Raw genomic sequence first — 23,285 nt, 5'->3', positions numbered from 1 at the left:
CCACATAAGGACAAGGACTGTCTCACTTTTAATGAACTTTCTCTTCTTTTAATTAACATCAAGGAAAGAATTTTTAAAAAGTTTTTCCTGTTTCTTCCTGGCATGCAGTTTCTCCTCTATTCTCAAGAGTCAGTGTGATGTAGTGGAAAGACAAGATTTGTATTTACACTAGGACCTAAGACTGAATTTGGGCTCTGACATTTACTTGATATGCAACATTGATAAAATACTTAATTCCTTGAGTTTCAATTTTCTTATCTGCATCTTGGGTAGAATAATATCTACCTCATAAAGTTGATAACTATATGAGCTAATGCTTTTAGTAAATGCTCAGTTATTGTTTCCTCCTCTCCTTCTTCCCAATGGTACAGAACACACTTTGGAAAGAAATAAACAGCAGTGTGCTGGTAAACATTTACCAATCAATTCTCTGGATAAAATTTGATTCACCAGTGTAAGGTCACTGAGAATAGATGTGCAGAATCAGCTCTCATCATACCACCTTTACAACTCAGTCCTCTCCTCAAGCATTTAAACTTAACTGTTCCTTCTTCCAAGGGGGATATAGAACAAATGGGGAAGTTATTATTTGCAAATATTGTCCCAGAAATTCTCTCTCTACAACCTTTCTCTGTCTGGCTGTTATGATTACCTCAAATGAATCGCCTGAACTCACTCAACTTCTGTTTGAGCATAGGAGAAGGTAAACAATTGCTTTGTGGTTTTAGGGCAACAGGTTTCCAGATGACTGGGGATCTTTTACTGCACAAGTTCAAAATGTCTTTCTAGGCAAAACCAGACAGGAGGATCCTAAACCGAAAGAAGTAATCTTATCTCTAAAGAGTTTCAAATAGTTTATCCTCTTTAAGTTTGTGGGATTTTTTTTAAATGGATATCACTATACCCTATCAGAGTGGCTAAAATAAAAAACAGTGACAACACCAAATGCTGGCAAGGACAGGGAGAAACTGGGTCAGTCATACATTGCTGGTGGAATGTAAAATAGAACAGATACTCTGGAAAACATTTTGGCAGTGTCTTAAAAAACTAGACTTGCAACTACCATACCACCTGGCAATTGCACTCCTGGGCATTTTTCCCAGATAAATGAATATTTGTGTTCACATGAAAACATGTACACAAACATTCATAGCAGTTTTATTCATAATAGCTAAAAATTGGAAATAACCCAGATGCCATTCAACAGGTGAATGGTTAAAAACTGTGGTACGTCCATACGATGGAATACTACTCAGCATAATAAGGAAAAAAACTGGTACTACAACTTGGATGGATCTCTAGGGAATTATGCTGAGTAAAAAAAGCCAATCTAAAAAGCTTGCATGCTGTGTGATTTTATTTATATGACATTCTTGAAATGACAAATCATAGAAATAGAGAAAAATTAGTGGTTGCTAGCAATCAGGAATGGGGGTGGGATTGGAGGTGGAGGTGAGTTTGGCTATAAAAGGGCAACAAGGGATTCTTGTGTTGTTGGAACTGTTCAGTATTTTGACTGTGGTGGTGGATACTTGAAACTACACAGGTGATAAAATTGTATAGAACTTACACACACACAGATGCATGCAAGTAAAACTGGGAAATTTTGATTAAGATTGGTGGATTATATTAATGTCAACACCCTGGTTGTGATATTATACTATAGTTGTGATATTATACTATAGTTTTGCAAGGTGTTCCCATTGAAGTGAAACTGGGCAAAGTTTAGAAGGGATGTTTCTGTATTATTTCTTGAAACTGCACATGAATCTACAATTCTGAATAAAAATTTCAGTTTTAAAAAGTCAGAGAGAGCCTAAAAGAAAAGAAAAAAAGGGAATAGATTCTTGACCCCAGAGTTCTCCAATGTGCATCTTCATCCTAATAAAGGCGTTTATTCTATTTGCTTCCTCTGAATGTCCTATCCTTAAGCACTGGCTTTTTCTCCATTAATGTCTTCACTTAAATACCTGCATCTTTTCACTTTTCTCCAATTTGCTACTGTGTTGTGTGCATTACTCACAGTATTTCTTGGTTATCTTCCGTCCTCACTTCACACATTTACTCTCACACATGTTTCCTATTGGTGGACCATTTGCCTTTTTATAACTCTGGTGCCCCACCCCCACCAAACAAACAAACAAAAAAACAAAACAATGTCAAAGACCTTGCACTGCAGGTCTACCTGTATATGATCTAGCAGCCTCACTTAGTCTTCCAGGGCAGGCCTTCCTTAAGCCCCACCACTTATCTTCAGGGAGGTAGTCTAGCAAAATCTTGTATTATAGTCATTTTAGAGGATGTTGGCTAAGAACATAAACTTTGGAATTAGACACTCCTAGGTTTGAGTCAAGGGTTTGTCACTTATTAGCTGTGATCTCTTAGGCTGCCGAGTCTGTTTCCTCTTCTGTAAAATGGGGATAATAATAGTGTCTATATCATAGGCTGTTGTGAGGATTAAATGAGATAATGCATGCTAAGTGCCTAGCATACAGTTAAGTATTCACTTGCTATTATTCCATTACTCTTGCTCTTTCTGCACTTAGACCTCACAGCATGTCCAGCTTTGCACACACAGGTTTTTTTTGTGTGTGTGTATGTGTGTATCCAAGGCCAGGATCCATTTATTCAGTCTTTTACCTCCCAGTGCCCTGTATGCTTTTGCTCCCTGGTACCTTTATAAAGCTAAAACAGATGAGTGTGGACAGAGTAGCGGAAGAATGTGGTTACTGACCAGGGATATCTGAAGATCCAGTCCCACACTTATTTGATTATAACCCTGGACTCCCCTGCAGTTTTTTTTCTTGCCTTCACAGCCCTTGGCTGGGCTTAGTAGTATCTCCTCGGGGCCACCATAAATGTGGGACAATTGTCAAGGAGCTTTTCCTTTCTCCAATCACACCACATTCTTCAGACCTTAGAGATCAATTGATCGCTCTTACACAAGTCAGAAATATGGTTGCTTTACTCAGATAATTCTAGAGGGATTGGGGGTATAATTCTCCCTCTGCAACCTAAGTGAGAATCTTTCAAAGCCAGTTGGAGTAAGCAAGCAATACCAACAACATTATCACAAGTTAGTTTTCCACACAAGAGGTAATATAGGATTTTCAGAGTGGGGTATCTGGACCAGCAGCATCAGGACCACTTGGGAGTTTTGTTAGAAATGCAAAATCTTGGGCCCCACCCCAGACCTTCTGAATCAGAAACTCTGGAGTTGGGACACAGTAATCTGTTTGTTAATAATTGTTCCAGGTGACCCTGATGCACACTAAAGTTTGAGAGCCACTGGTGTAGTAATTAGGAGCACAGACTCTGGAGTCAGATTGCTTGGGTTTAACTCCCCACTCTACCATTACTAGCTATGTGAACTTGGGCAAGCTACTTATACTCTTGTGCTTCTGTTTCCTTGACAGTAAAATGGGAATAATATTTACTCTCTCCTTGAAACTCCCTCCATTTTTTTTGCTCTTGTCTTCAGTGACACTACCCTTTTCTGTTTTATCTTATGCATTGCTCACCCCTGAATCTCTTTTGCTGGTTCCCTGTCCTCTGTTTGACCTCTAAATGTTGGAGGGCTCCAGGGCTCAGTCCATGCACCTCTACCTCTTTTCTATTCCATTCTCTCCCTAGATTATGTCATTCAATCCCAAGGCTTTGAATATCTATCTGCTGTTGACTCCAAAATTAAAATCTCCAACTCTAACATCATTTCCAGAACTTGAGACATGTGTACTTAACTATTTGACACTGCAATTTGGAACTTTATTAGGCACCTCAACCTTAACATGTCTAAAAGTGAACTCTTGGCCGCTGACCTTCCCCAACAGCCCTTTCTCCCTAAGTCTTACCCATTTTATTAAATGATCCCACCATTCATCTAATTCGGGAAACCTGGGAATACCCTTGAGTCCTCTTTCCTTTTACACCCTACATCCAGCCCATCACCAAAACTTGTTGGCCTTAACTCCAAAATATATACAGAATTGTCTGTCTTTCCATCTCTGCTCCCTCCCACCCTAGTCCAGGCCTCGACCGTCTCTCACATTGTCTACTTGCAATGGTCTCCTAACTGGTTTCTCTGCTTCCACTCTTGTTCTATTATGTTCTGTTTTCCAGAAGCAATGAGGAAATCTTTAAAAATGTAAATCTTATCACATCAGTCCTCTGTTTAAAACCTTCCAATAGCCTCTCTACACACTTAAAATAAAATCCAAGCCCCTAACTCAGGCCCGCAAAGTCTCCGTGACCTAAACCCTGCCTGTGTCTCCCATCCCCTCTCGCAACACTCTTACTGGCTGCTCGTGATGCTCCTTTCACACCAGCCTTCTCTGTATTTCTTCAAAATAACAAGCCACTTCCTGTCTCAGGGCTCATGTACTAGTTATTCCATTCACCGGTAAAATTTCTCCCCCGAGTATGTATAGAGCAAGTTTTTATCATTTAGACGTCACCTCCTCAGAAAGCTGTTCCCTTACAAACCAATCAAAAGTAGACCCTCCATCTTAATCACATCACCCTGCTTTTATTTTTTTTCACAGCACTTAACAAAGCACTTGCCATTATATATTTGTTTGCATTTTTTAAAAAAAATTATAGAAACCTATAAATAACATAAAATTTCCCATTTTAAAACTTTAAGTGAACAATTCAGTGGTTTTAGTTACACTTTACAGTGTTGTGCTATCACCACCACCACCAATTACTAAAACTTTTTTATCACCCCAAACAGAAACACTGTACCCATTAAGCAACAACTCCTCACTCCCCCTCCCACCAGCCCCTGGTAATCTGTAATCTATTTCATGTTTCAATTAATTTTCTTGTTTTAGGTATTTCATTTTAGTAGAATCATACAATGTTTGTCTGTTGTGTCTGACTTATTTCACTCTGCATAATGTTCATCCATGTTGTGTCATGTATCAGAACTTCTTTCCTTTTTATGGCTAAATAATATTCATTGTATGTTGTTTGTTTGTTTATGTCTTTATGCACTAGAATGTAAGTTCCATGAGAGCAGGGACTTTGTATATCATGCTCAGTATTAGATCCCAGTGTCTAGCACTGAGCTCGCACACAACTGTCCCTCAATAAGTATTTGCTGAATTAATAAGTCTTCTCAAAAAAGTATTAGAAATACCTCTTGGAAAATGGGAATGTTTCCATCTACAAGCTGAAACATGCCAGATGTGTTCCTACATACATACCTATATTCTCACTTATCTTTGGGCTGATTTTGCTCTGAGCAATTTATGGCATATAGAAACATGCTCAATAAATGTTCATGGAATGAATAAATGAAGCACTGAACTTCTACATACCTCCTTCTGTCTCTCCTAGCACATAGAGGCAACCAACAGTGATGATTCTGATATTTGCTTAGCTGTTATATTTCTATAAAAGTACTGTCCTCCAAATGAAGGAAGAGCACTGCCTATGTGTGATAATAGAAGAAGGTAACACTTAACAGCAGTTTGAAAAGGCAGTCCCAGAGTGATAAAAGACAGTGCCTGCTGCAGGCTGGGGGTAGAGTGGGTCAGTGAGGAGTGGAAGAAATGGAGTGTTTTGGCCATAGCAGTGGTTCTCAAACTTCAGTATTTATAAGAAAGTAGAGATTCTCTGATACAGTAGGTCTGGGGTAGGGTAACCAACTGTTCCGGTTTGCTAGAGCTGCCATTATGCAAAATACCAGAAATGGATTGGCTTTTATAAAGGGGATTTGTTAGGTTGCAAATTTACAGTTCTAAGGCCATAAAAGTGTCCAAACTAAGGCATCAACAAGAGGATACCTTCACTGAAGAAAGGCTGATGGCATCCGGAACACATCTGTCAGCTGGGAAGGCATGTGGCTCATGTCTGCTGGTCCTTTGCTCCTGGGTTGTGTTTCAAAATGGTTTCTCCAAAATGTCTCTGGGCCTCTGTCTGTCTTAGCTTCTCTCTCTTAGCTCTTGGGCATCCTTGCTTGTTCTCCCAGGGCATTTCTCTCTAAGCATCTGGGGGTCCTCTCTTAGCTTCTCTGGGGCAAACCCTGGGCTTCATTTCTTAGCTTAGCATCTCCAAACGTCCTTCTGTCTACATCTCCAAGCTTCTGTGTCGGCTCTTAGCTTCTCTCCAAAATGTCTCTCTCAGCTTCTCTGAGCTCCTTCTCTCCATGAGCTCTCTCTATTAAAGGACTCCAGGGATCTAATTAAGACCCACCCTGAATGAGCAGTGTCACATCTCCATGGAAAAAACCTAATCAAAAGATCCCACCCATGATAAGTCTGCCCCCTCAAGACTGAATTAAAGAACATAGTCTTTCCTGGGGTACATAACAGTCTCAAACCAGCACACCAACCATCTCAGTTTGTCTTGGATTTTCCTGGATTTACCACTTAAAGTCCCATGTCCTGGGAAAGCACCTCAGTCCCAGGCAAACCTGGACTATTGGTCACACTACTTCTGAGGTGAACTGTTTTAAGTCCGATGCAGGTGGCCCCCAGGCCACACTTTGAGACTTACTGCAACATGGGTAAAAGACTTGGTGGCAGCATCTTACTTCTCCAACTCTGACCCCCACTCTGGTCTCAAATAATAGGGTTGGCTCAGCTGCCACTGTTCTCTTTCCAACTTTAGGAACACTTTGTAAGGCTTCAATTGATTCAAGAAGATTGAAAATGCAGGGCTAAGTGATTAAACCTCTTACAGATGAAAGAACACTTAAATGCCTAAATTGCCTGAGTACTTTAAAAATAGGGAGAAATGGCCAAATTGTGTCACCCAAAAAAAGTTCTAAAATAATCAACTAAAAGGAATTACTAGGAATGTGAATGGCATAGAGTCATTTTTTCCCAGTCTGCTGACATCTTCGCTTCAATGGTTATGGACAGAGTTGTTAAGTGATCTATGAAATGTTAACCTTTCTATCATGGCTGTAGATGCTGTCACTGGAATAAATTTGAATTCAGTCGATGAAAGGGTGTCAAAGGACACCAATCATTCTTTCCTCAATCATCTTCAAGTCTTTCAAAGATTTTCTGCTCAGTTGTCACTGCAGCTTGAAATCCATTCCAGTTTCTTCACCTTAGATTTCAGAGTTGAACTGTGTACAATTAAGGATACAATCTTTAGTTTCAAATAAGCCAGAGTGAAGAGGGCCAACTGCCTAAATAAAGGTATAGTTTCAATGTAGGTGCTATTTATGGTTTTAATCAGGTTAACAACAATGATGGCAAGAAGACTATCAATCTTCACACACTCACAGCTTTTAAATCACCAGAGCATCTGCATGTGAGGGCTTGGTGATTTAAGAGAAGATTTTTAAAAAGATCTGATGGTGACTAGGAACTAGGTGGAGGGTGGGGGGTGGAGAAAATGAGGGGTCTGATGTCTTGAAGGTAGTGATGTGGCAGGCCTGGCAGCTTTGAAGATATAGATTATCTAGGGCTTGGATCACTATACAACAAAGTTACAAAATGGGGCAACCGCCCCATCAGTATGTTTAACAAGCCCTGCAGCTAAATCAAGCAGGTGGTCCTTGGGACCATACTTCCACAAGCTACAGCATATGTGGATGGGTAAGTGATCAGTAAAAGTCTTAGTAAGTGGGAATTTGAGTGAGAAAACAAGTATTTGGGAGCCTAGCATAGCACCTGGTAAGTGTTCCAAAAAATGTGTTGCATTATTGATTGATGGGAGAAAATGGAGTGCTCAATAGATATTTTTTATTAAATAAATTCATATATTTTTGCCTCTTTTTGAAATGCCTGTTTTCCTCCATATCTGGGGAAATCCTGCCCTATCTCAAGGCCTGGCATAAATACAGATTCCTCTGTGAAGACTTCCAGGATTTCATGTCCCCTACCCCAAAAGATGTGATCTCTGCTATGACTGTAGGGGGCTATAGAGAGGCATCAGAACTGGGGATCAAGGGAGTTTTGGGGGCACTTGAAATGGACAGCTGGTGGGGAAATGTCAGGAAGGATCAGAGCTTTGCATTTTGAGTTTATGCACTGGAGTTGGGTTGCTACAAGTGAGGGAAGCTGAGGGAGAACCAACAGCAAAATAGGTGAGACCAAGTCCTCCTGGTTGGTCAGAAAAATGAATCTGAACTTCAAGTTGGAGGGAAACTGGTACACCAATGAAAAGGTAACCCAAATCTAGCCACTGATTGGTCTCAATGACAAATTCAAGCCATATAGCAACCTCCCTCTTTACCTTTTGTTAATATCCTTGCCTCCTTTATAACATACTTTCTTTCAGATCTTTGCCTGTGGAAATTCTGCCCCATTCTTCAAGGCCCAGCTCAGATTAAAGTCTCTTCTATGAACCCTTCTCTGATTTCATGTCTCTCACCCCCAACAAGAATATAAGCCCTTTCCTATCCCAATGGGGGCACCAGAACTTGAGTGCCTGGCATTGTTAGGGATGTTGGGATAAGATGGGATAGCATTGGAAGAAAAGATTTAAGTTTTGTATTAAGTTTTGCACCTGAATTTGTTCACTTGCAGAGAGGGTGCAATTACAAAGTAACCACCAAAAACCTCTGGTGGTAAGAGCTAAGCCAGTAAGGCAGGGTGAGAGGGGTAAGGAAAGAGGTTGGAAGTGATACCTACAAAGAAAAGGTAGAACTACTAGTTGGCAGAGCTAGAATTTGAACCCAGGTTCTGACTAAAGCCCATGCAATTAACCTCTATGTCAGTTCTTCCTGACTTCAGTATGCATTAGAATTACCTAGAGAGCTAGTTAAAATGCAGATTCTTGGGCACTACACCTGAGAATTTGATTCAATAGATGGGGCCCAAGAATTGGCATTTTAATAAACTCCCCAACTGATCCTGAACCCAGTGGCCCGAGGACCACATTCTGAGGAACTTTTCTCTATTTCTTTGGCGCCAAACCTACATCCATCTTCATTATTCATGATTAGCAATATGCTAAATAAGACACCTCATTTCAGAAACCCAGTAACTTGAACTCCAGTATTCCTCTCTCTAATCACAATATCATGATCCTCCATTTTTACCAATCCCTATTTCAGAGAAACTTTTTCATCCTCATACTCATCGTGACTTCATGCTCCTTGAGTTTAACTCATTCTGACTCTTTTATGTGCCTCTTGTAGGCAAGCAATCACTTAGACCCCATGGTTGGCGTCTTAGTTTGCCAGGCTTCTATGACAAATACCCCACAATGGGTTAGCTTAAACACCAAACATTTGCTGGCTCAGAGTTTTGAGAGTAGAAGAAGTACAAAATCAAGATATCAGCAAGGCTTGCTTTCTCCTAGAGTCTGTATGTTCTAGTGCTGGTTGCTGACAATCCTTGGGGTGCCTTGGCTTGTATCACTGCCTTTTGTCACATATCAATGTCCTCTCCTTTCTGGCTTCTGTTACTTCCAGTTCTTCTTATAAGGTCTCCAGTAATATGGATTAAGACCCACCCTGATTCAGTTGGTCACACCTTACCTAAAAATAAAATCTCCAAAAGGTCCTATTTACAATGGGTTCACACCCACAGGGATGCAGATTAAGATTAAGAACGTATTTTTCTGGGGTCCATAACTCAATCTACCACAGCTAGCATGAGAAAATATGCAAACATTCTTTTAATTGCATAGCTGAGCTCACATGAAATAAAGGCAAACTCCCAGATTCCAGAAATAAAGAGGGAACTAAAAAAGAGCATTAACTTTTTGAGTGGATGTTGTGGTTACCCTGGGAAGGGAGTTTCAATTTTTAACACCCACGGGGCAGGAGATGAGGTCTTGGGCCCAAGGGTCCCATCATAAAGCTGGACCCCTGGAAGAGCAGTACCCTCATTAAAAGGTTGGACTGGAAGAATATCTGCACCTTTGGCACAGGTAAACAATAAGGAAATGTATCAGTCTCTATCTAAGCTCTAGGTGGAAGAAGAAAATTCCTCTGAGAATTAAAGCATAGGCCTGGAACTCGTGGGTTTTAGATTTTAATTTATACTACATGCATGACATAGGAGCCCTCACTCAAGGCTCCTAGTAAAAGCAAGGTTAAAACTGCCTTGAAGGGATACTCCTAAAACACAGACCATAAGGGGCTTTCACAGAATTTTTTAAAACTCCTATTAAAGAAGATCTCATAATAAAAAGTACAAGAATAAATTATCTACTGTGAGTAACAGTCAGCAGACACATTCACCAGCAATATTAGAATCCTGAGAATTATTGAAGTGGGGGAAATATTTAAGAAAATTACCCAGTATAAAGAATAGGGAAAGATGGAATATATGACAGAGAGGCTAAAAGATATGGGGGATATAATGAAAGGTCTAACATATATCTAAGAGGAGTTCCAGAAGGAAGATGGAGAAAATGGGGAAAAGGAAATATTCAAGAAGATAATGGTTGAGAATTTTCCAGGATTAATTAAAGATTTAAGAATCACAAGTATCAATTAGGTTAAACAAAAATAAACCTATATCCAGACATATTATTGTCAAATTGAAGAACACCAAAGATAAAGAGAAAAATCTTAAAAACTATCACAGAGAAAAGACAGAAAATCTACAAAGGAACAATTAGATAAACAATAGACTTTTTTTGTAAATTTTTATTGGGATTGTTCAGATACCATACAATTATCCAAAGATCCAAAGTGTACAATCAGTTGCCCCTGGTACCCTCTTACAGCTGTGCATCCATCACCACACTTAATTTTTGTTCAATTTTTAGAACCTTTTCATTACTCCAGGCAAGAAATAAAGTGAAAGATGGGGGAAAAAAAAAAAGGAAAAGAAAAGGAAACTCGAATCCTCCCACATCCCTAACCAACCCCCCTCAGTTACTGACCCGTAGTGTTGGTATAGTACATTTGTTACTGTTTATGAAAAAATGTTGAAATACTACAAACTGTACTATATAGTTTGCAATAGGTATATATTTCTTCCCTATATGTCCCTCTATTGTTAACTTCTAGTTGTATTGTCATACATTTGTTCTGGTTCATGGAAAAGTTTTCTAATATTTGTACAGTTAATCATGGACATTGCCCACCATAGGATTCAGTTTTATACATTCCCATCTTTTGACCTCCAACTTTCCTTCTGGTGACATATATGACTCTGAGCTTCCCCTTTCCACCTCATTCACATGCCCTTTGGCACTGTTAGTTATTCTCACATCTTGCTACCTACACCTCTGTTTATTCCCAAACATTTAAGTTCATCCTAGTTGAACATTCTGCTCATACTAAGCAACCACTCCCCATTCTTAAGCCTCATCCTGTATCTTGGTACCTTATATTTCATGTCTATGAGTTTACATATTATAGTTAGTTCTTACCAGTGAGACCCTGCAATATTTGTCCATATGTGTCTGGCTTATTTCACTCAGTATATTGACCTTGAGGTTTTGACATCAACCCATTTTTTTTTAAGATGGTTTTGTTCACACCCCATACATTCCATCCTAAGTAAACAATCGATGGTTCTCTGTATGGTCACATATTTATGTGTTCACAATCTTCACCACTATCTATATAAGGACATCTACATTTCTTCCACAAGGCAGGAGGGAGCGTCAAAGAAGGTAGAGAGGGAAAAGAAAGAGGAAAAAATGACAGCCAGGAAGTAGCAAAAGGAAAAGTAATCTTAAATCAAAGTAGGGTAAAGAGTCAGACAGCACCACCAATGTCAAGTGTCTAACATGCCTCCCCTATCCCCCCTTCTTATCTGCATTTACCTTGGTATATCACCTTTGTTACATTAAAGGAAGCATAATACAATGATTCTATTAGTTACAGTCTCTAGTTTACATTGATTTCATCCCTCCCCCAATGCCTCCCCATTTTTAACACCTTGCAAGGTTGACATTTGCTTGTTCTCCCTCGTAAAAGAACATATCTGTACATTTTATCACAGCTGTTGAACACTCTAGATTTCACCAAGTTACGCAGTCCCATTCTTTATCTTTCCTCCTTTCTTCTGGTGTCTCACATGCTCCCAACCTTCCTCTCTAAACCGTATACATAGCTATCTTTGTTCAGTGTACTTACATTTCTGTGCTACAATCTCCCAAAATTGTATTCTGAACCACACACTCCCATCTTCTTCTATCACTCTGCAGTGCTCCCTTTAGTAATTCCTGTAGGGCAGGTGTCTTGTTCACAAAGTCTTTCATTGTCTGTTTGTCAGAAAATATTTTGAGCTCTCCCTCATATTTGAAGGACAGCTTTGCTGGATATAGGATTCTTGGTTGGAGGTTTTTCTCTTTCAGTGTCTTAAATATATCACACCACTTCCTTCTTGCCTCCATGGTTTCTGCTGAGAGATCTGCACATAGTCTTATTAAGCTTTCCTTTGTATGTGATGGATTGCTTTTCTCCTGCTGCTTTCAGGATTCTCTTTTTGTTTTTGACATTTGATAATCTGATTATTAAGTGTCTTGGCGTAGGCATATTCATATCTATTCTGTTTGGAGTACGCTGCACTTCTTGAATCTATAATTTTATTTCTTTCATAAGATATGGGAAATTTTCATTGATTATTTCCTCTATTATTGCCTCTGCCCCTTTTCCCTTCTCTTCTCCTTCTGGGACACCAATGATATGTACATTCTTGTACTTTGTTTCATCTTTAAGTTCCCGGAGATGTTGCTCATATTTTTTCATTCTTTTCTCCATCTGCTCCTTTGCATGTAGGCTTTCAGGTGTTTTGTTCTCCAGTTCCTGAGTGCTTTCTTCTGCCTCTTGATGTCTGCTGTTGTATGTTTCCATTGTGTCTGTCATCTCTTGTGTTGTGCCTTTCATTTCCATAGATTCTACTAGTTGTTTTTTTGAACTTTCAATTTCTGCCGTATATATGCCCAGTGTTTTCTTTACAGCCTCTATCTCTTTTGTGAAATATTCTCTAAAGTTTTTGAATTGATTTAGCATTAGTTGTTTAAATTCCTGTATCTCAGTTGAAGTGTATGTTTGTTCCTTTGACTGGGTCATAGCTTCGTTTTTATTAGTGTAGGTTGTAGTTTTCTGTTGTGTAGGCATCTGACCTCCTAGGCCACCCCAGTCAGGTTTTCCCAGGCAAGAACAGGTTCAGGTCACAGAAGGAGGAAATATTCAGTATCTGGTTCCCCTGATGGTTTTTCTTATAGAGGATTAATACACCTGTGCTTTTCTGTTTGGCAGGTGCAGTCTGTCACCGCCTGTGTAAGAGGGTGTGGCTTGTGGCTCTCCTCCCCCAGGCTTTGGGGTCTGGTTCTAGAAAGGCAGGCAGTAAAGCTGGGCCCCTCCCTTTCCTTTGGGAAGCTATGCCCCCTCCAAAGAGGTCACTGCCTATCAGGAAGTTCTTTGTTTCTCTGACTCTGCTGATCAAAGTGTTTGGATTTTAAAATAGCTGAGTCTGTCTTTACTGCAAAGCACTGCGGGCTGAAAGAGGCTGCAGTTTTCTCCACAGAGAGCAAAAGGGACAGAAAAGCTCCCAGGTTCACCTGTCAGCCTCTGGGCTTCTCGTCCTGAGACAGATATGTCCCCTGACTCTCCCAAGGTCAGTTGTCCCCCAAAACCTCTGTCTGCTTGTTGAGGATTCACTGTCTATTTAGCAGTTAACATTAAAATCCCAGTTGGAGCTGGGCTGCAGTACACTAGCTTGTTCGGAGAGTGCTGCTCTCTAGCACCGCGTGGCTTCTGTGAGGGAGGGGCTCTCGGCTCTAGGCTCTCAGCGCGGGTCCGCAGTTTTACTTACAGATTTTATGCTGCGATCTCGGGCATTCCTCCCAATTCAGGTTGGTGGCTGATGAGTAGACAGTCACGTTTGTCTCCCCACAGTTATTCCTGGTTATTTACTAGTTTTTTGGTCATTTATGAATTGTTCCTGGGGGGACTAACAGTCTTCCACGTCTCTCTATGCTGCCATCTTTTTATCTTCCACCAAACAATGGACTTTTAAATTACAACAATATAAGCTAGAACACAGGGAAATAATATCTTCAAAGTTCTGAGGGAAAATAATTGTCAACCGAGATTTCTAAATCCAGCTAAAATTATTCAAGAGTGATGGCAGGGAGAAACTAAGATGGCGGCTAGGTGAGACAGGGTGAAAAACACCTCCATGAAAAACACTAGCCAAAAACCAGAGGGTGACCCAGAATACCGGTTACAGTGATACGCCAGCTGGACGAGGTCTGCTAGCTCCAAAGGAGCCGTATACTTGGTGAAACTGGGAGTGTGCATTCTGAAATGAGTGAGTAAGCTGGCTGGAAGACCCGCAGCCACGTGGTGGTCTGGGGAAGCCGGGGTTTGGCATTTGGAGACTGACAGGCTCTTTTTAAAAAAAAAAAAAAAGGGAAAAACCCAGGAGTGGCTACAGCAGTGATAGTGGGAACCATGCAGTAAAACACAGCAAGAGGGGGCTGGGCCGGCCTCTCGGTGTCTGGCCTGGAAGATAGCCTGCTGCAGATACCCTTGGGGCTGGGGGAACAGAGGGGAGAGCCGGAAGCAGAAAGAAACCCCACGGCTAGCAGCTGGCTCCCTGGAGGGCTGGATAAACTCCTGCCCGGGGCTGTGCCCACAGCCCAGAGCCCCTCCAGTTGTCCCAGAGCTGGGAAGGAGGAACTGTGTGAGGAGGGGGGTGTGGAGACGCCCCGTTCGGCCATCTTTGCATCAGGCTGAAAGCGAGTTGGCACGGCCCGGCGGCCCGGGGCTTCCCTTGAGGGACGGCACGCACTTGTGACGCAGCACAGCATTCCCTCGGCAGAGGTCCTGGAGGATTGCGGCTGGGTGGGGGGACCCGCTTGGAGAACCCAGGGACACTATGCCAAGTCTGGTGGTTTGTGGGACAGTGAGAGAGAGGGTCTGGGGCTGAAATGAAATGAAGGCTTAGACTCTTGTGGTGGCCTTGAATCTCCGGGAACCGGGGGGATTTGAATATGAAAGCTGTCCTTCCTCCCTGGCCACCTGTACACATGCCCCACATTCAGGACAGACAGCTCCAGCAACACACGCAAACTGAGTTCTCCAACTGAACCCCACAAGAATCATTTCCCCACACACCACGGGGACAAGGTGGAGAACTGAGTTGAGGGGTATAGGTGACTCACAGATGCCATCTGCTGGTTAGTTAGAGAAAGTGTACGCCACCAAACTGTGTTTCTGAAAAATTAGATAGGTATTTTTTTTTTTACAACTTGAAAGAACCCTATCAAGCAAAGCAAATGCCAAGAGGCCAAAAACAACATCTTAATGCATATGATAAAACCAGACGATATGGAGAATCCAACTCCAAACACACAAATCAAGATATCAGAAGAAACACTGAACCTCGCACAATTAATCAAAGAACTACAATCGAGGAATGAAAACATGGCAAAGAATTTAAAGGACATCAAGAAGACCATGGCCCAGGATATAAGCGACATAAAGAAGACCCTAGAAGAGCATAAAGAAGACATTGCAAGAGTAAATAAAAAAATAGAAGATCTTATGGAAATAAAAGAAATTGTTGGCCAAATTAAAAAGACTCTGGATAGTCACAATACAAGACTAGAGGAAGCTGAACAACATCTCAGTGTCCTAGAAGTCCACAGAACAGAAAATGAAAGAACAAAAGAAAGAATGGAGAAAAAAATCAAAAAAATCGAAAAGGATATGAGGGATATGATAGATAAAATAAAACATCCAAACTTAAGACTCATTGGTGTCCCAGAATGGGAAGAGAAGGGTAAAGGTCTAGAAAGAGTATTCAAAGAAATTGTTGGGGAAAACTTCCCCAACTTTCTACACAATATAAATACACAAAGCATAAATGCCCAGTGAACTCCAAATAGAATAAATCCAAATAAACCCACTCCAAGACATTCTGATCAGACTGTGAAATACTGAAGAGAAGGAGCAAGTTCTGAAAGCAGCAAGAGAAAAACAATTCACCACATACAAAGGAAACAACATAAGACTAAGTTGTGACTACTCAGTGGCCACCATGGAGGTGAGAAGGCAGTGGCATGACATATTTAAAATCCTGAGAGAGAAAAATTTCCAACCAAGAATACTTTATCCAGCAAAACTCTCCTTCAAATTTGAGGGAGAGCTTAAATTTTTCACAGACAAACAAATGCTGAGAGAGTTTGCCAATAGAAGACCTGCCCTATTTCAGATACTAGAGGGAGCCCTACCAACAGAAAAACAAAGGGGACAGAGATGTAGAGAATTTTAACTTACATATATAGTACCTTACATCCCAAATCACCAGGACACTCATTTTTCTCTAGTGATCACAGATCTTTCTCCAGAAGGGACCATAAGCTGGGACATAAAACAAGCCTCAGGAAATTAAAAAATAAAAAAGTTGAATTTTCTCAAAGAACATTCTCCAACCACAATGGAATACAAATAGAAGTCAATAATTTTTGAACTATAACTCCACTATTTACTTCCTACATGATAAAAAATACACAAACTCTAAGGACAAATCAGTGGTTTTGAACTCAATGTAAAATATATAATTTTAGACAACTATATAAAGGTGGGGGAATGAAGGAGTATAGGAACATAGTTTATGTGCCCTATTGAACTGAAGGTGGTATCAAAGAAAAACAAGATTGTTATGGATTTAAGAGGTTAATTTTAAGCCCCACAGTAAACACAAAGAAATTATCAGAGAATATAACCATAGAGATGAAAAGTAGAGTTTGGGTTAAGAGAAATGGGGGAAGGGGCAATGGGGAGTTAAGAAATGAGGGTGGAGTTGCTGTTTGAGGTGAAGGGAAATTTCTAGTAATGGATGGTGGGAAAGAGTATTACAACATTCTAAATTTGATTAATCCCACTAATGGAAGGCTAGGGAGGGGGTGGAATGGAAAGATTTAGGCTGTATATATGTTTCCACAATTGGAAAAAAAAAAAAAAAGACAGTCTAAATAGATGACAATTGAATGCCAAGGATGAACTTGGATGGGATTGGAGGATAGAGGACAGGTGGCTCAAAGAGACACAGTTGAGACATAAGGAAAAGGAAATATAGAATGTAAGCTTCGTATCATTGTTGAATCTCTTGTACTTTTCAGCTGCACTTAATGGGAGTGCATAAAAGAATGTTCTTGTTCATGGGAAGTGTATACTTGAATTATAGTGTATGTTCAAGGATGTGTGCAGCTAGCTCTCATATGTTCAGAAGACAGAGCGATAGATGATGGATGATAGATAGGCAGGGAGGCAGGGAGGGAGGGAAAGAAATAGTGATGTGACAGCAAGTTAAAGTTGGTGGATTGAGCTATTGGGGGAGGGGGGTCAGGGTATGATGGAATTCTGTGTATGGAGTTTGTATTGTTTTTGCAACTGTTCCTATAACTTTGAATTTATTTCAAAATTAGAAAAATAAAAAAATAAAAAATAAAAAAATAGATTGTGGTGATGAATGCATAACTATATGGTGGTATTGTGAACAGTTGGTTGTACACCATAGATGATTGTATGGTATGTGAATATATCTCAATAAAACTGAATTTAATTAAAAAAAAAAAAAGAGTGATGGCAATGACATTTCCAGAAATGAATGGAGAAAATCAACAGTTTACAAACACTTGCTGAAAGGGCTACTGAAGAAGGTACTTTAGAAAGGAAGTACTGATGTGCAAAAAAAGAATGGTGAAGAAGGGTATTCATAAACAAGTGGGTAAATCTAAACAAACGTCGACTGAATAAAATAACAATGATGATGGTGAATTTGGGTGTATAAAAACAAAGTGGGAGGGGCATGGTTGGGTTAAAACTTTCTAAGTCCTTGAATTATTTTAAGAGAGGGTAGAACAATTGAGAACTTTAGTCAATTTAAAACCAGAGACAGAATACAGAACTTCAAAACTAGTAGGGGAAAAAGTGATTTTAAAAATTGACCAATGCGGAGGATAAAGGCAAAAAAGGAGGACAAAATAGCAGAGAAAAGGCAGAATAAAAGATAAATTCCATAATAAGATGATGTAAAGAAATCCAAATATATCATCTATCAGAATAAATGTGTCTGAACTAAAACTTGTGTGTTCAAAGGCAGAATCTTGGTTGGATTTAAAAATTCAAAATTTATTCACATGCTGTTCCTGAACACCATACCTTAAACATAGGAGCATGGAAAATGATGGAAAATATATTCCAGGCAAATATTAACCAAAGTTGATATAGTGAAGTTAATATTAAGCAAAACATATTTTAAAGCAAAAAATATTAGAGATAAAGAATGTCACAACATGCTGATAAAAGGAACAACTCATCAGGAATATGTAAGAATTCTATATTTGTCTGCACCTAAAAATATAGCCTCAATATATATAAAGCAAAATTGTAAAGAATTATAAGGAGAAACCAATTAATCTATAACCAGTGGTAAATTTTAATACACCTTTCTCAGTGTTGATGAAGTAGACCAAAAAATGAACAAGGATGTAGAATATTTGTACAACACAATTAAAAAGTTTGAGTTAATGAACATATGCAGAATTCTGTATCCATCAATTACAGAATACACATTCTTTTCAAATCACATTGTTAGGGATTGAATCATGTACCCCACAAAAGGCCCAACCCCTGGCCTGTGGGTGTGAACCCATTTGTAAATAGGACCGTTGCAGATGTTACTAGTGAAGGTGTGCCAAAACTGAATGAGACTGTGCCTTAATCCAATATGGCTGAAGTCCTTATACGCAAAGGAAATGGGACACAGAAAGAGAAGCCACAGGGAACAGACAGAAGCTGGAAGTCAATGGAACCTGGAGGAGAAAGGAGAAGATGCCGCAGTGTGCATTGCCATGTGGTGGAAAAGCCAAGAAATCCCAAAGATTGCTGACCAGCCAGAAGATACTGAACCTGGGAGGAAGCAAGACTTCTAGCCTCTGAAACTGTGAGCCAACAAATTCCTGTTTTTAAGCCAACCCATTGTATGGCATTTGTTTTAGTAGCTAAGAAACTAAAACACACATGGATCATTTATCATACTCTCTTACCACATACAATAAAATTAGAATTAAGAAACAAAACGGTAATAAAAATACATTTGGAAATTAAAGGAAAGTAGGTTATAAAATCAGTTTCTGCAATATCATTCTATTTGGGGAAAAATAATATCTGTGTTATGCATTGAAAAAAAAGGCTGGATGAAGGCACTAAAATGTAAACAGTGGTTATTTATGGTTAATTGGCTAACAGGAATTTTTTTTTGACTTTGTTTTATTTTTAAAGAACTTTTCTATATTGTTAAATTTTCCTGCTTGGGGCATATATTTTTTTCTAATTAGAAAAAACAACACTGAATTTCAGTTTGGGTAACATATAGAATAATAACTTTCCTAGGCTATTGTGGTAGCCTTCTAACTTGTCTCCCCATTTCCATTCTTGCCTCCTAATACATTCTCTTCTAAGAAGCAAGCACTTAGAAAAAATCCAAATTCCTTACCTTTGACTGCAAGATTCTACATGACATTGCTCCAGCCTACATTTCCAGCTTTACCATGTCAATCTCCTTCAGGTTCACTCCATGCCAGCCACACTGGCATTCATTTCCTTGAACCCTCCAAGCTCTTTCCATCCTGGGTCTTCACATTTGCTGTCTCTTGCACCTAGAAGCCTGACTGCCCCCTTCTTTCTGATACCCTTTTGCATGGCTAAATCTTGTGCATTCTTTGTGTTTCAGCCAAAATGTTAAAACTGTAGGGAAGCCTTTTCTGCAGCCCAGACTAGGTTTTGTTCTTCTGATATTCCCAAAGCACCCATTCTCTTATTTCATAGCACTAACAGTAACTTGAAAATACATATTTCCGTGTTTATTGTTTATTGTTTATCTCCCTTGCTAAACTGTATGCTCCATGAGGGTAGGGACCACATCTGATTTGCTTGTTACTATATCCCCAGCACCTAACAGAGTGACAGGTATGTCATAGGTGCTCAGTGGATATTTACTCAATGAATGCATGAATGAATGAATGAATCCTCCAAAAAGTGACTGAAGATTGATGGAACAAAAATATGAAGTAAAGAAGTTCATGATGGAGAAGTGTATATAGGCTAATGATATGCCATAATTGTGGTTTTAACGTCTAGTCTTCCTGGTAATGCCTATGACTCACTGAAAAATGCTGACAAGATAAATTTCCCTTTGTATTCTTTTTTCTATATTTGTTTCAGTGGACTATTCCTCTTTTTAAGAAGAAAGTCCTGTGACTTAGCTTAAAAACAAAACAACAACAAAACAAAAAAACCAGTGTAGTTGTTACTTCTAAGGCCAAGGGCAGTGAAATAGGATGATTTCTAGATGGGTATAAATTACTGGATCACATTTCATTGCTCTTGAAGCTCTGTTGTGTTATATGATTGATACAAAACCACACAACCAAAGCCCAATTCAAGTTGGCCTGGATATGCTCTATTTTTTTCTTCCAGGGACAACTTGTACACATTCAGTCAGCTTGAGTAATAATGGTCTTTGTAATTAGGGCCAGTACATAGGAAAAAGAGGTACATTTTCCACTTACTCACTGTTGCTCTCTAGAGAAGAAAAATATTGGTTACTGCTGAGGCTGCCCCAGAGTTTACACTCTAGGGTGTAATCTTAAAATTTTAAAATACAACCTTAAAAAAGTTGCTAAAACCATAAAGAAAGCAAAGAAGGACAATCTTTTGAGCCTATAAAATCATGATTTTAAATGTACTTCATTCTGAAATAATGAAGTTCCTTTCAATTAATCTCACCCTCAACTCTTGACTCCACAGAAGAAAGTCATGGTGGTAATTTAAAATTTAAATTCTCTACAAGAGCTTAATGTTTTTACACAGCCATTTCTTCCCAAGTCTCAGTCTTTTCCTTCTATTTGATCTAGTCACAAACTAGATGCTTGGTAGATATCTACATAATTAATTCTAGAAAATATCTGCTTGAGTATTTATCTTCTTAATATTTCACACAGAAATGATAAACGTCTTTTAGTTGTTCATCTCTTTTCAAAATTTACTCCCAGGTAACTTCATGGTTCTACAATGATGTGTGAAGCCAAGTCACAGAAGCTTTAAAATATGGTTTATTCATAAACAATTCTAGAATAATGTTATGCAGTATAGTACAGAAGAGGCAGGGTGCATTGGCACAATTCACAAAAATAGGTATGTATAATTAAGAAGAAAGACAGGAAATGAGAGAGAACAGGATTTGCAAATGCACCACACTTTTCTTTATATTCGTTTTAAATGTCAAGGATTTCAGATGGCTAAAAATAAATACAGTACCCCAAAAGGCATTATTAATAATTGTTAGTGCACATAAAGAAAAATAGTTTTAACCTAACTAGATCCAAGCATTGAAAGCAGGTCTGAGGCAGCCAAATGATCCTGTGTGCTCAAGAGTATTTTTTATTCAAGTAAAATGTGTGGTTAATATGGTACATCAAACATTTTATAATCCTTTGTTACCTGTATATTTCAGAACAACAGTGAGAGCCTAAACAGAGAACACTTTCATTTGATCAAGTCAATGAAAAGGAACCACATAAACTTTTCTGAAGATAATAATGGCCAATTGCTACATCACTGATTGTATCATAGCATAATTAATTGTCTTTAGTTCTTCAGAATACTGAAATAAGTGGACTACTAATTTCATGGTCATATTTCAGTTATTTAATTGACCATGTAGCAATTTAATTGGTTAACTTGTAAGTATTCTATCCCGCTCTCACTCTGTAAAGGGAATAGCTCATTATCATCAGAAAACAGTCATTCTTAACAGAGTAATACAAAAGGACTATAAATTATCAGAATACTACTAGAATTGAATTTAGGCCTTGTCCAAAATATGCCAGAATAATAAAGAGAATATAGAAAACACTGACCACTTAAAAACAATTTAATTTTTACCAGTGACATTTTACCTCTTTTACTTCTTATTCATGCAGTTTCAAAAAAAATTAAGAAAATCCAACTCTCTTTTCAAAGCCACAGTGACTTCAAGAGTCTCAGTCTCTAGGATATAAAAAGCTTTGGCACTGCTACATTCCACAGGATGGGGAAGGGTTACCAACAGCTTCCTAAAAACACAAAATAAAAACCCGGAATCAGCTTCATAACACGATATCAATAACCTATTGCTTTTAATAAGGCAATAGAAAGCAAAATATACCACCAGAATAATGTTAGAAACCAAAAAAACTCAATATTTAGAATAATCACTGTACAAAAAAAACCCTAAATAACACAAATATACAAGATTTTTGACCTTGAAAATCCAAGCAGTTGTTTTGATTTCTCCCCCTCCTTTCTTCTAAATTGGCTGAATATTGCACTGTATAAACATAGTTTCAGGCTCTGTTTATGGGCATAGAAGTAGAACCATTGCAATTATAAGTTGATTGGAGAGATCTGTTACTGGTCATGCTTATGGGTAGATGGAATGTGCCTGGCTGGTACAAATCTGAAAATTGGAATGGTTCTATATAATACTTCTGCTAACACAACTTTGGTTTGGGTCTTTACCACAGGAATAGTTATTGAAACTCAGGCCTGGAATGATTTCAATACCAGATCAACAAAAGTGCTTCTTTCCATTTGCATCTGGTTCTTTCTACTATACATTGACAAAAATTCCCTGTGATAGATTGCTGGGTTTATTTTGCAGTTTATAGCTCAGTTGCTGGATAGTTGTATGCTTTAGATGCATTCCTGGGGATGAGATATCCATAAGTCTATAATAATGGTATGAATTTGAATTATGCATGGGGTCAGCACATGCTGGTATCTGAAGAAAATTAAATGCATGAACACTTGTTCCCTCTAATTCTCTGTAGAGAAGGCCTGAGTGAGCATCTCTATAAAAATCGTACAGAAAAGAAAAGCTTTTTCAGAAGGGATAAGATCCAAATCAGTAAAGGAAAACAGTATTTTTAGGGTTACTGATTGTGTACTTGAATAGAGAACTAGTATTTGAAAACAAAACACTTGAAAATCAATTCCCTCTTTACTCATTTGCAGAGACCTAAGTTCAGAAGACTGGGTTCATTAAAAGTGTTCATTACACACCATAATTACATGGAACTTCGAATAGGAAGTGAGATCTGGTAGATTTGTACCGGTTAGTGAGAAATCCCAATATATCCCAAAGTAATTTGGGCAAAGAATAAAAATGCATTTCCAGGGCTCCCCTGAGGACCTGGGGAAAAATGCAGAAATGTTGGACTTCCCCACCTGGGTTTTTACTGATATTCTCATAAGCATTGAGGACTACCAGTTTAGTAGGCCGAGCCCTCGATCTTGGGGCCTGCCCTTATAGAGCTTCTTACTGCAAAGAAGCGGCTAAGCCTACTTATGATTG

General features: G+C 39.0%; 1 protein-coding gene across 1 annotated transcript in view; it reads right to left on the bottom strand.

Moving 5' to 3' along the window:
- Positions 1 to 21,028: 21,028 nt before the first annotated feature.
- DNAAF6 (dynein axonemal assembly factor 6) overlaps positions 21,029 to 23,285 on the bottom strand; it is a 69,707-nt gene continuing 67,450 nt past the window's right edge. The window contains exon 7 of the mRNA XM_037822008.1: positions 21,029 to 22,005. Coding sequence (XP_037677936.1) covers positions 21,876 to 22,005 — 130 coding nt within the window. The 3' untranslated portion in view covers positions 21,029 to 21,875. The remainder of the gene's footprint in view (positions 22,006 to 23,285) is intronic.

This window comes from Choloepus didactylus, chromosome X (assembly GCF_015220235.1).
Source record: "Choloepus didactylus isolate mChoDid1 chromosome X, mChoDid1.pri, whole genome shotgun sequence".
Classification (NCBI taxonomy): domain Eukaryota; kingdom Metazoa; phylum Chordata; class Mammalia; order Pilosa; family Megalonychidae; genus Choloepus; species Choloepus didactylus.
This window is presented reverse-complemented; position numbering and strand designations above follow the sequence as displayed.